Source organism: Vigna radiata, chromosome 9 (assembly GCF_000741045.1).
Source record: "Vigna radiata var. radiata cultivar VC1973A chromosome 9, Vradiata_ver6, whole genome shotgun sequence".
In the NCBI taxonomy this organism is placed as follows: Eukaryota; Viridiplantae; Streptophyta; class Magnoliopsida; order Fabales; family Fabaceae; genus Vigna; species Vigna radiata.
The window spans coordinates 13568365-13582201 of NC_028359.1; the positions used below are offsets into that span (position 1 = coordinate 13568365).

A 13837-nucleotide genomic window follows, 5' to 3' on the forward strand; every position below is an offset into this window, starting at 1 on the left:
AAGTAGCTTTACCACCACTTCCAATAGATTCAAAGTGATGACTATCCCCTCTCTTCTTGGACTGATCCCTCTGCTTTGAGAAAACATCACAGAATAAGCATTAAAAATTAATATTCATAAACAGTTTATAAAATATACATATATAAGGTGGGCTATATAGCAATCCTAGATTCAAATTGTTATAACAATTTTCTGTTGTTCGTAGGACGAGAAAAATAAAGACTGACAGCAAAAGGATATAATATGTTAGATTATAATCAGTAATAGGGCAGGACAGAGGAAACAGTTTAGGAATTACTTGGTGTTGAGTAGTTAGAAGCGGGCTGCCTTTATAAAAAGGCAAGGGGAGTCTGGTAGAAGGGAGCTTTTGGATATTCAGTGTAGTGACAGGAGGCTGTTCCTGTGGGAGGGAGAGTGCTCCCTTGGGGAAAGATTGTAAGCACTTCATTCTTTGATTACATAAGCAATATACATTCATATTCTTTCTTTTGTGTGTGAGTGGGTATTGTGAGGAGTGAAAGATTGGTTTCTTGAGAAAAGAAACCTAACAGAGAGACTCACTCAACCTTCTGACACAAAATGGACATTTGGAGAGTCAGTCTCTTTCATATATATTATAATTACAGAAATAGGAAACTAATCCTACACAATCAAGAATATCTAGATTATGTATGTATCATCGTGAAGGATTTTATTTATTTCCGCATTATATTTTTGTTATTTTAGGATATTAAATCTTCCCTATAAATTGTATTGATTTTTTTGTCATTAAAAATAAAGCATTTGTGCTTTTGCAGAAAAGCTCAATTTCAGCTTAGTGTCTCTTTCCTAGAGTTCAGTATGGTATTTAGAGCCTTTTTCAAAACTGTGCTGGCCCAATAAACCCACTGCCTCCGGAGGACACTTTTTGGAACCTTTCTCCCAGGTTCACGTTTACTGTTCCAACAAGTTTTCCCTCTCCTTACTTCATTTTATTATTATTATTGTTATTTTCTAGGAAAGAAAGTCCCAACACCTCATCAACCTCCAGAACATATTCTCCCATTTCTCTAACCATATTGTTGTTTTCAGAAGATGGATAAGTCCAACTATTCCACTTAAGGTTAAAATTACGTGGGTTGGGCTACAAATCCCATTCACTACCACCATTCAATCCGTTCCTACAAAAATCAAGAACAATGGATAAAGATTGATGTTCATTTGGTAGGGTTATTAAATTCACTATTCACACCTTACTCAAACATATTTTCTGTCCCCATGAGAAGTGTGCATTAGTTTGGACTAAAGTATATGCTCTTTATACCAACAACACACAAGGTTTATGCGATGTGTCCCAAGGTCTCTTAACACTTGCTCCACAACGTGTGCAAAGTCCTACGTCTGCTTAAAGGGTGGACACACATCCTTCTCACATCAAGACAATCGATGGAATACAAGAGATCAAGATGTAGCTGGAAAGGTGAGAGCATAAACAATACATCATATTGGAGGACAATATCACAAACAAGCAAAATGATTAAAGAGGAGATTGATCCTCCATTCAACTAAACATGTCAAGAAAGCAAGACCCATCAATGGGCAACAAAGACGAGTGATACAATTAGCCAATTGGGTTGTGCCATTAAAAAGTTCTTCAAGGGTGCAATTGATGAAGCCAACATGGAAAACTCAAGAACAATGTGATATTGAGATGGAATTGGAACTTGGCTTAGAACACATGATATTAGGACAATGGTGAAACAACCAAATACAACATTTAACTTTTTGAAAATACTTTAAAGAGAATATATGAGAGAATATCTATAAGAGATCTTAAGTTGAATCTCACTATTTATTTAGATTCATATATTTATAAGCATTAGCTCTTGACAAACATATTTTGTAAGATTGAGTTAGGCTTAAAAATCCACTTACTATGATGATCTCAGAATCAATCCTAAAGAGATTTGTTGGCCTATCGTACCCCTTACTTTAGGGTTGCTATCAAAAAACCCACAAATATTTAGTCCTCATCATGAGGTATCAGAAATATCACATTGACTAAAGATAAGAACAAATTATAGTATATAAATAATGTAAACCTCAACTTAAAAATAAGTAATGTAGGGTTGAGATAGAAATAAAACTCACTCTTTTACAAGGATACAAATCTCACTTTAAAAAATTTGGTTTTGTGATAGTGTAAGATTTAAAATCCACTTTTGATAGGTTTCTTGGTAGAAAGAAACCCAAGACACCTTCGGTTTAACACACAACACACAAACTCAAATAGTAAACTACATTGATATTTGAGGTACAAAGGAAATGTTTGAAAGCATCCAAGGAAGCAATTCTTCCTTCACACAGGATGTAATATTCCTGTCAAACAACTAACAACAAAACGTGTCTCCTCCGAGACATTCTTCCCCCTTATATAGCTAACACATAAACCCAAACACCCCTAATAAGGGCTAATAATGGAAAACATCCCTAATTAGCAGTTGTAGATATTTCCGTAATTACTAAGATCAATAATATATTTTACAACTTTCTTGTAACAAGCTAATGCTTAGTAAGCTTCAACTTGAGGATGGAGTGATAGAAATATGAAAAATATCTTTTGATATTAACTTAGAATATTTTAGTGTATCATGGATGATCTCTATCTTATGATTTGTTTCCTTATTTAATTAATAACAATCTTTATAATTATAGGGATATCTAACTAGAACTAATTGGCATATCATGTAATTTATATAGAAATAAATTATCCTATAACTATTTTCACTTGTTACAACCAGCTTCAATAATATACACGGTTTTCAGCATTTGTTCCATCAATTTATCTCGTTCAACAACCCTTTATCACGCTATAGTAGAGCATTAGGTTTAAGCTACAAAGTACAAAGATTCCCATTGAAAATTAACAATCCAGAAATTCAAATTCTGTTTTATAATGTTGAAAGATGAAGGCTACTAAGGCAATTTCACTGAAAAAGGTTACCTGTTCATTTAGGACAACATAATCCAACTGCCAACCCTGATCATACATCGAACCCTGTAGAATAATTATAAAGCAAATGAAGCCGAAATACAGATTCTGAATCAAATCAAAACACACCTCCGACACATGTTCAAAAATAAGTATCTCTCAAGTTATATAACAACAGATTGATTATTACCAAAGTCTTTGCCTTTTTCTTCTTAGTTTTAAGAAATGTTTCTGCAGAATCATAAGATAGCTGTTTTTCAAAATCTGCAACTGACTCCACCTCAGTCCCTTTTTGGATCAGGGGTCCGACATGTAAAGTACTCTGGTCATCATGAAAGGAATTGGTATCACCACTTGAAGCATCTGCCTTAGCTTGAGCTTGTGCTGTCCCAATGTTAGTGAAAGGGCTTACAACTCTATGCCTAGTAGCTGTACGCATGCGCTTTGTTGGTATTGACCCAACATTTAAACTTGGAGGTCTTTTCCCAAACATCATGGATGGTTGAGTTCCAGTTGTATAGTGTACATAAGGCAAATCAGCACCAGCATCACTACACCTAGGAGTATAAGACTTCAAAATTTTATGTTTCTTCTGTGCCGATTTCGATGATTTGTTGCCCTCATAGACACTGGGCAAGTAATAAGTGCTATTTTCTCCTTCTTCCTCATCATATGCATTCTCTTGTGATCCAAACTCTATTTGAATCAATAAAAGAAAATAATGACAGGTTTAGAATAACCAACTAAACACAAAAAAAAAAAAAAAAAACAATGCATGTAGTCTCAACAGTACCTGCTGTGGTATTATACACAGATGTTTCAATTTCCTCTTGAATGCTACTCCCAGTTTTCTGAAAAAGTTTATTCTATTTTTTCAACAAGTTAAATTAAAATATTTTGTTTCAATAAATATTTGAACAAATAAGCATATTCCTGAATTGGCTTTGCCTTCCAGGAAGGAATAAAACATGGTAACCAAGTATTTTCTGTTTTTGTTTTCCTGATATACAAAGTAGCTGAGAATCTTAGATCATACATTTACCTCAAAATGATGGAAATGAGATTCGATAGCTTTTCTATATGTTTGCACTGCAGTAGGAGAAACTTCGTAGAAAAGACTTTCCTATAAATTTAAATGACATGTAAAATAGTTATTTGCATAGAGTAGTTACACAACAACAAAAAAGCCTCCCACTAACTGAGATTTGCTTACATTGACTACGACCAAAATAATAACAAAACCACTCCATAAATTCATCTACTAAAAAATAAAGAGTAAAACATCACATTCAGTGGAGTTGAAAAAGAACATTGCATTTAGGTATAATATGTTAGGACAAAATGAACCCGTGAGAACCATGCACAAAAAGAAATAGAAAGTTGCAAAGCTAACATGAAATAAATATTTCAACAGTATTAAATCATAAATTAGATAAAAAAAAAAAACAAAAAACGCATCCGGTCAAGTTTAAATAGAATATTACATTTAGATATAACATTTTTTTTATAAAAATCTCACATCGACTAAAGATTAGACCAAATTACAATTTATAAGTGGAGACAATCCTCACTTTATAAGTCAATTTTGTATAGTTGGGTTAAGCATTAATCCAATTCTTAAGATGGTATAAGGGGCATTTAGAGTATATCCTAGAGGTTTGTTGTTTGCTCGGCCTATCATGCCACCAACTATTAGGTCATTATCAAACCACCAACAAACATCTAGTCTCACACTCAAGATCTACATGCCTCAGATTGAGAGGTTTTGTTGGAAATCTCATGTCAACCAAAGATATGACCAATTTATAATACATAAGTAGATACAAATCTCATGTCAACCAAAGATAGGTTGAAATTCACTTCCTAATATAATATCAAAGGTTATCCTAACAAGGTTTGTTGAGCCTATTGTGTCACTGTTATCACCCACATATCTAGCCTCACGCACAATATGTATATGCCAAGATTTGAGGATTGATGTGCAGGAGATTTCACATCAATTAAAGGTAATACCAAATTACAATTTAACAAGTTGCATACCAAGTTGCAAGCATAGCATCAAATAAATATATTTAACAAGAACTATAAAGAAACTTGTATTATACTTCATTAAGATGCTCATCCCATGACATATCCACAGTGCTTGAGTCAAAAATCTTTTCAGGAGTTGTTGGTGCCTCTGCTTCAGAGGAAATTCCATGAGACCTATTAGCCTTTATAAATCTCAAAGCATATGCATCCACTTTAAGTGCAGGACGTTTGACAGGATTTTGTCCCTCCAAAAGTGTGGTTGTTTCCTGACGAAAACCACCAACATTAAAGCATCAATAATAAATAGCTCAAAATAAATAGATGTAGATGTTACAAACAGTTAAGAAAAATTAATTAAGCATTCCAAAATTTCCCCCAATAAAAAGAACAATCTAATAGTTCTTGATTTAAACCTCTAGTGCTTCCTGATCACATCAACGTTGATAAAATGCATTGTCAAATTTACAATTTTTATCTTAGGGTTTACATTAAATATTATGCTACCTTATCTCATCAAGCAAAATAAATTGTAACACCTCCCCCACTCCCTTACTTGATGCACCCTGTTTCAACCGTAAACAGGCTTGAAGTAATCTGGAAAAGCCAAAACTGGCAAAGAAGTCATGGTTCTTTTGAGATTGAAAGCATTTCCAGCCTTATCACACCAACTAAAGTCATCTTTCTTGAGTAGTTCTGTAAGAGGTCTTGCAATCTGTCCATACCCCTCTACAAAATGCTTATAGTAGGCTGTAATTCCCAAAAATCCTCTCGACCCTTTTACTTCCTTTCGAATTGGCCAATTTACCACTGCCTCCACTTTGTTTGAATCAGCCCAATACCCCCTATGCAGAAACTATATGCCCAAATATTCTAATTTTGATATCCCAAAAATCACATTTCTTGTTATTTACAACAACTTCATGTTACTGCAATAATTGAAAACCTGTTCGTTGTGTCACATTACTTTCCTCATCTTTGCAGTATATTAGTATATCATCAAGAAAATACTTACACAAATTTCCAAATAAGCCCTATGCAGAAACTATGTGCCCAAATATTTTACTTTTGATATCCCAAAAATCACATTTCTTGTTATTTACAACAACTTCATGTTACTTCAATAATTGAAAAACCTTTGTTTGTTGTGTCACATTACTTTCCTCATCTTTGCAGTATATTAGTATATCATCAAGAAAATACTTACACAAATTTCCAGATACTCCTAGTGACCCTCATGCATACTAAAGTTGTTTTCAGTATATCTTCCTTATTCATTCGGATAGCCTGATTTACGATCCAACTTGGAAAAAATTATTGCACCCGTCAACTCATCCAACAATCATTAATTAGTGGAATAGCAAACTTGTTAGGAATCACTATCCCGTTTATATATATATATATACAAAAACTGAAATTGTCATCTTTTTTCTTTACTAGTATAATTGGGCTGGAATAAGGGTTGTCACTAAGCCTTTTGATACCACTTTTCAACATATCAATAACCAGCTTCTCAATTTCATATTTCTGAAATGAAGATACCTATATGGCCTGAGATTGGGGATTGTTGCCCCTTCTTTCAAAGATATAGCATGGTCATGAGCCCATTTGGGCAGAGGCCCTAGTTTTTCTTGGAAGACAACCATAAATTCTTCTAATACATCCCTGACAGTTATTGGAAACCCATTCCCCTCTGCTAGTTTGTGACTCACACTCCACTGTAACGCCTTCTTCCCTCTCTTGTCACTCCTTGATAATAGTTTTGTTGATACCTCCACCTTGCAAAGGGTTGGATCCCCTTTCAAAGTGTACCTAACTCCATCCTTTTTAATTGTGTCAAACCTCTGAAATTAGTTTTCATATCATATCACAAGTCTTAATTCTCTACCCTCCTCCCACCTTTACAGTGTAGTGTCAAAATCCCATGATTTACGTTGCATTTAATATTGACTTGTACAGTTTTAATTACATAATTAGAAGATTTAATTACATTCCATAATTAGGAGGATTAATAGGCTAACAGCATATTTTTTTTATTTATTTTACAGGATCATTGATCCTGAATTGTAAGAAGATATTATATCCATCATAAATTAGTCTTTGTATTCTATTTAAGAGCAATTGCTCTTCTATGAATATCAGAAACAGCTTTTCTGACATGTAGGGTACTGTATGTGGTACTGGTAACCGTAATCTTTCTACCAATTTTGTGAATATGATATTGAGTTGCCCCACTATCAATCAAAAGGGCGATGCCCATTATCACCTTCAATGAAGATGGCCATTATAAAAATTTCCACACAAGTACTCTAGCTGGGTGGTCTATAATGGGCCCACTAAAATCTCAAATTGCTTTCTATACTTCTTGATTGTGTCCTCTAGCTTCAGTCTAAGTACAATTTCAAACGAGTTATACACATTGTGAGCTGAAATCTTCTCAAGATTGCATCTTTTAACTCCCCCCAATTGAGATTCTCTTGAAAGAATCCCACCACTATAACCAAGAAAGTGCCTTTCCCTCCATGCCTACCAAGACTACTTCCATCTTTCTTCTTCGTCAAGTTCCCTCAAACGAAATACCTTTGAGCTCCCCCTATCCAACCCAACACGTCATCTCCTTAAAAAATGGGAAGTTCCAACTTCCTAAATTGTTACTCATTTGCCAAATTCCCTGGCTTTGTGATTGAATAAATTGTTGCCTCCGTGGTTTTTATTTTTCCCGTCCATACCTCCTCCCATTTTAAATTTTCAATTCCAATTCACCCCAAGATTGGAATTTCCTTCTTGGTTACCCATCATTTGACCAAATTTATGGATCATCTTCCATATGTTGTAATGATACTTGTATCCAATCCTTCACTACTATTGTACTATCAATCCTTATTACATTCAAAAGCTCTTATCCAATAATAGTAATAATAGTAGTAAGAAATAAAACAGCACTGATAGAAATAATAGTATGTAGTCTTCTAGCAAACTCCAATGGCAACCAATGGCATTATTAAATGAGTGATTAAATCAAAAGGAAAAAATACCGATAGAGAAACCAAAAGCAAACAGACAAGTCAGAAACTACAACATTTTAAGTACACTACCATTTGTTTCAGTTTATCATCAACCTTCAACCAATCCATACAACCAGTTTACAACAAAGCCTTCATTGGGAATTTTAGCACCCTTAACCAGCCCTGTCAAGTTGTTCAAAGCATAAGTCTAAGCATAGTTCACTATTTTCTACATCATACAGTAGCTTGCTTATAGTAGTTCGTAAATTAGTCAGCTACGTTGCATCTGTTGTAACTGACAGTTACTTGAAGGCTGTCAGTCAGTGATTATATAGACTGCAAACAATATATATGGAGCACCTCCAAGATCCATAACTTAATCACTTTTGTCACTGTTAGTTTCCCTCAATCTCTAGAACTTTCTCCTTCTATTTACTTATCTCTCATCTTCTCAATCACCAAACAGTGCAACAACTTTATATTATTACACGGTCTGTATGGAAATGCAATTCATGGTTTCAATCATTCAATAGTGTAGACTAAAATAGAAACATTCAACTCCATACTCAATGATTTCCTAAAAGCAACTCACTCAATAAATTAGAAAGAAAATTCATACAGCAGCAAAAATCTAGCAATACAAAGACCGAATTCAAATAGCATTGTTTCTTTTGTAGACAGAATGAGAAGGACGGAGAAAATAACCGGCGGCAGCATATTGTAATTTCTTCTCTGGTCTCTAATAGCTTCATTTGCATCGACATTTTCAACATCATTGTCTAGAAGAAGCTCGGCTGACTGCCAAAACTGCATGACAGCCTTTGCTATCTTGTGAGACAAAACCCTTGTCTCTAATTGTTTGTTTAGTTTTTCAAATCTTGACATACAAGTAAAAGCTGCCCGATGGCCCAATTGTGCAGCAGCAGCTATCTTCCAGAGACGCTCCTACAGATGAATATTTTAGGAGAAAAATTAACATCTACGCAATCACATAAATAATTCTAATGGCAATTATTATTTTGCTTGATTCTAAAAGTAAAAGATTTCTGCAGAAAGTTTGAGAGAGCACAGCATCACCAGTAAGTACAAAAAAATAAAACCTGAGCAAAATCATTTGCCAGCCATGCCATTTCCTCAAGAACAAAACCCCAATGTGACTTTCTGTGGTTCTGTGTTGGTAACGAGCGAAGAGATAACTCTGCAATTCTCTTTCGCTTGGCCTGTTTAGTGCATCACATCAGACCTTCAAAATTTACTGAGCAAACGTCCAAATGTAACCAAACAGTATATACAAAAATCATTGGAAATGGAACCAAAAATAGAGACCTCTATAATTTGAGCCTCTTCCAAAATAGAATCTTCACGGGCCTTGTCTACTAACTTCATATTGTGCATGGCACATGGTTGATCATCAGAGGTGGCACTCTTTACCTTTTCAGCTAGAACAGTCTGAGGAGATTCTGATAGTGACACGTCCACAGGAACCTGATGTCTTTCTGAGCTGCTTTCCTTGACAGAATTGGACTGATCCACTAAGACAGTATCTGTATCAGCTTTTGGTGTGGTACTGTCGTTGTGTACTCCCTTGATATTTGACATGGAAGAACTATTAATATGGAAATCTTCCTCAGCTTTGATGATATTATCACTACCAGAATGATCTGGACAATCAGCATCGTGTTCATTGCTAACAATAGCACCATTTTTGGTCTTATGCCTATCTTTCACAAATTCACAGTTGGCAGATTTCAGCTTATTCTCTAATGTAAATGTTTGTTCCATGGTATTTTCATTAGCGTCAACACTCTTTGTATTAGTACACATATCACTATCATTATTTACATGCCTACCAAAACTAGTTTGTGTGCACGAGGACCCTAAACCGAAACTCTTCTTGCCTAATCTAGCAATGTTATTTTGGCCTTCATTTGTTACACTTTTCCTGTCTACTTCTACATTGCCAAATCCATTTGGCTGACAGTCATAAGGCCCATTTTCAGCTTTAGTAGTAGGTCTGTGAGATGGAGAGTCACTATTGACAACACCTATTGGTTTGCTTAGTTCAACCACATTAGCTTCTCCAGTAGCCATGAGAATTGGATTTTGAACAGTATTGTCTTCAGAAGGTAGGGTTTCACGATTTTCTTTTAAGTTTATGTTCACTGTAATATCCAATTTGTCTTTGGGAACACTAGCACTACCAATAGTGGATTGGTGATCTCGGATCCCAACAAACTCATCATTCAGTGTATTATTAGTCGTTAAACTTTTAGCACCAATACCACAATTTAAACTGGAAGGCTCGGGCTTAGATATGGTTGGTAAATTAGGGTTCTTTTGGTTATTTGTTTCCAACAGTAACCCCTTTGCTTCCCTTGAAGGCCCTCGAGGACCATGAATTGGTCTAGATCTATTCCTTCTTGCATATGGCCGGAAAATAGCTGAATCTTCAGTCTCCTTAGCATTTTGACTTCCATCAATTTGGGAAGATTGTTCTGACACAGCAATATTATTCCTCCTATTCAAGCACCTCCTTTCAGTGTCAGGTAACTCATTCTCCCCGTCAAAAAGTTGCAGATTATCAGCAGTATTAGGTTCACTAGCCAAAGGAGCCCCTGGTCTAGCACTACTGTCAACAGAATCAGCATGAGGGGAGGCAGTCAATGCAAAACTACCTTTTGCTTCACTGAGACCAGAACAAAGAAAAAGTAACAAGAGAAAAAAGAAATAGAGCATTAATAAATTAATACACAGAAGATATTAATAGAAAGATAACACACATACATACAAGGAAAAAGATTAAAATAGAAAAGAATAGTCAACCTGGTCACAAACTGCTCATGAGGCTGATCAGTGATTGAAGTAGACTGCACACTAACTGAAGCAGCATTCCCAGACTTAAAGTCCAAAGGATTCCCACCCTGCACTTTCAAAGTACAGGTGAGCCTCGTTTACATCAAAGTATTATGAGATTCAAAATGCAAAGGAAGAGAAAATTCATACTTTTTCAAGAAATTCAAGCTCTCTTCTTCTTTCTTCACGAGCATCATACTCCTCTCTGAGATCAACATGCAATAGTTATTCATTAGGCATAATAAATTGATAGGCAGTCGACAAGGTAATCAAACACAAAATGCATCCACATGAAGGGTTGCCCCATCACCTGAGCTCTGCTTGAGCCTTTTCAATTGCTGCTCTGCGCGGAGAGATTTTCAAACCTATCCCAATTCCGCCATCAACAACTCCTCCCATAGAATCAACCTCAGCATTTACAAGGAGAGCAGAACCTGATTTATATCCATTCATTCCCAACTTCTAATATCTTCGAGCGTCACTTCCCATCTACTGAAGTGTCTGCCAAATTTGTGAAGCAAAAAGGGTAAAAGAAGGCATAAATCAAAATAACAAAGTGATTTATAGCTACACAGAAAATTTAAAGAAAAAATAACACTAAAATATTAAGAAACAAATAATATTTCTAAGAATTTGGTTTTTATCCAATGACATCATACCCATTTGGCCAACTTCACCTAGTGGGATAAGGCTATTGTCCTATTAAGACACGCAATATTTCCCATCAGTCAATTAGAATGGCATTTTGTTAGCACTATATGACAGCAATATACAGGAACACGTATGTGCGAAGGAACTAAAACATTACAATATTCCATGATGCCTTTTTCCAACATACAAAGCTGCTATTTAGAGACTATGAAACTGGGCCCCACCAGGTAATTGATAGATATCTGCTCAAGACCGTAGGAGAATCTGTTAAAAAGGATCAAAAGCCTTGATATCTTCTCCCAATCTGTTATCAAAGGGTAGAATCCCTCTAAATCCCATAATGACACTATCTTACTCGGTAGCCAAGCATCTCATTCTCACCACTGCAAAGGGGACTAACCCTCTGGAAATGGATCTGATGTAGTATACAAGCCTTCTAGTACACATACTAACTTCAGTGTAGTATGTTTCGCATGTACACCACCCACAACCAATGTACTTAGAGCCTCTATCTGGCAACCATCAGTTGTCGTGAAGGATCATAAATAAGCAAAACGCTCCATAAAAAAATGTGTGACCTGCTTTCCAGCAAGGTTTAATCCACTATCTGAAGATTCGTGCCAATTTGAAAGAGTAATGAACTCAATCTGAAGCATAACTATTAAGTTAAAATGTCACAAAGACACCTTCCAAACAATGGTGAATAGTCGTAAAGTCCTTTATTGGGAAGTCCCAGCAGAGTTGGGAAGGATGTAGATTATGGAATCTACAGGAGGTGGAAATCATAGTCTATACAAGTATTATCTATCAGGGAAGTAGAAAATAGTGGCATATTCATACATACGTGGTAATATAACTCGGCAACTGAATGAAATTAAAGATCAAGATGATGACAAGTAAGCATATTATTGACTACATCTTCTACGTAAAGATAGGAGCAACATATACACGGTCCAATAGGCTACAGAGACATCCAAAACACTTGCCAAGATGAAAGGATGAAAGCACCTTAGTTTAAATTTCTCAAACAGGATAGCACATGCAGACAAAGGTTGCAGACTCTTCAATGATGCCTTGCCAACTAATAGCAACAAGTAAAAGTGTGTAGTACTTTATACTCAGGTACTAGTCACTAATAAATGCACATATTGAGAAACTAATGCAAGCATGAACGCTGCCACTTGCCACCAATAATATTTTTTCCTTTCAAATTCTCAAACCAACATAGCAAACCAGAAGTTTAAGCTTCAAATTTCAATCCAGCCACTTCGAAGATATGCATTCCACTTAATTTCCCAATGGGGGGACACAATCCTCCTTTATTTAATACCACATTAATATAGAATACCCATAAACAGACAAACCAGAAAGCACATCCAGCATAATGCACGACACAGTCGCATGGAGACAACAATCAAGCACAATTCGCCCCACAAAATTAAGCCCTAACAGAGCTTATTTCCTCCAATTTCCCCAATTTGCATGATCCTAGGGTTTCCTTGGGAACACAAGAAAATGCCAAAACCACAACAATTGGTGCAAGAGAAACACCTGAATCCACAAAAGGTTAACGTAATTGGAAGGTAGGGCGCAACCTGAGAGCCCCAAGAGGCCGTTTCAATGTGAAGTTTCTCTCTCCTAGGGTTTTGGAAAAGGGCCACCACTTCGATCACGAATTGGCCAAAGAGAGTAACATGTAGCAGCAAATGTCAGCCATGGAAACAATTCTGAAGAACCTAACGTCTCCAATTTGGGTAATCGTGATGCTGATTTTGTTCCTCTCTTTCTTTCCCTATATTCTGCACGTTCCTTGTTCTTCTTGCGCGTGTGGGTGGAGAGGGACTATGCGAGTTGTTGTGGGCTGGACATGAAGACGACGACGTATAAGGTGGTCTTCAGAATTAACATTTCTATTCCCATTTTGTTTTTTTTTTTATTCCTTTATTCTTTCATGTGACTATTTTTATTGACATAAGATAAAATATTCAACGTAAATAGAAGGTTTTTGAAAGTAAATACAAAGGCCTAAAATTTAGATTTGAAAGATTTATTAAATTTATTAAAATTGAATGTTTAAAATGTCTGGTAAAATATTGTGTTCGTCAAATACATATTTAAGAATTTCTTTTTTTTTCATTTATGACTTAAAAATTTTGTTTTATTTTTTTAATTTTGCAATGTTACTTAAAATAGTTTTTTTCTCATCAACTTTATATGAACATGGCTAATATTTAATTTTAAAATATTTCAATTTGTTAGAGTGGTGGTTAAAAATCAACTAAATTATGACATTTAAATTACTCAAATAGTTAATTTAATCCTAATCAAG

General features: G+C 35.3%; 1 protein-coding gene across 14 annotated transcripts in view; it reads right to left on the minus strand.

The window, feature by feature from the left end:
* Window positions 1–13393, minus strand: part of LOC106774002 (chromatin modification-related protein EAF1 B) — a 28844-nt gene extending 15451 nt beyond the window's left edge. For 5 of the 14 annotated variants that reach the window (XM_014660782.2, XM_022786489.1, XM_022786481.1 and 2 more), the window contains exons 1-13: window positions 12517–13393; window positions 11168–11358; window positions 11008–11062; window positions 10828–10925; window positions 9331–10690; window positions 9105–9224; window positions 8710–8949; window positions 5077–5268; window positions 4014–4094; window positions 3765–3837; window positions 3162–3667; window positions 2984–3037; window positions 1–73 (exon numbers count right to left, since the gene is read on the minus strand). In XM_014660782.2, the coding sequence (XP_014516268.1) occupies window positions 1–73; window positions 2984–3037; window positions 3162–3667; window positions 3765–3837; window positions 4014–4094; window positions 5077–5268; window positions 8710–8949; window positions 9105–9224; window positions 9331–10690; window positions 10828–10925; window positions 11008–11062; window positions 11168–11310 (2995 nt within the window). In that variant the 5' untranslated portion in view covers window positions 11311–11358; window positions 12517–13393. The other 9 variants (XM_014660781.2, XM_022786482.1, XM_022786492.1 and 6 more) reach the window with 9 other exon arrangements.
* Between the last annotated feature and the right edge of the window lie 444 nt (window positions 13394–13837).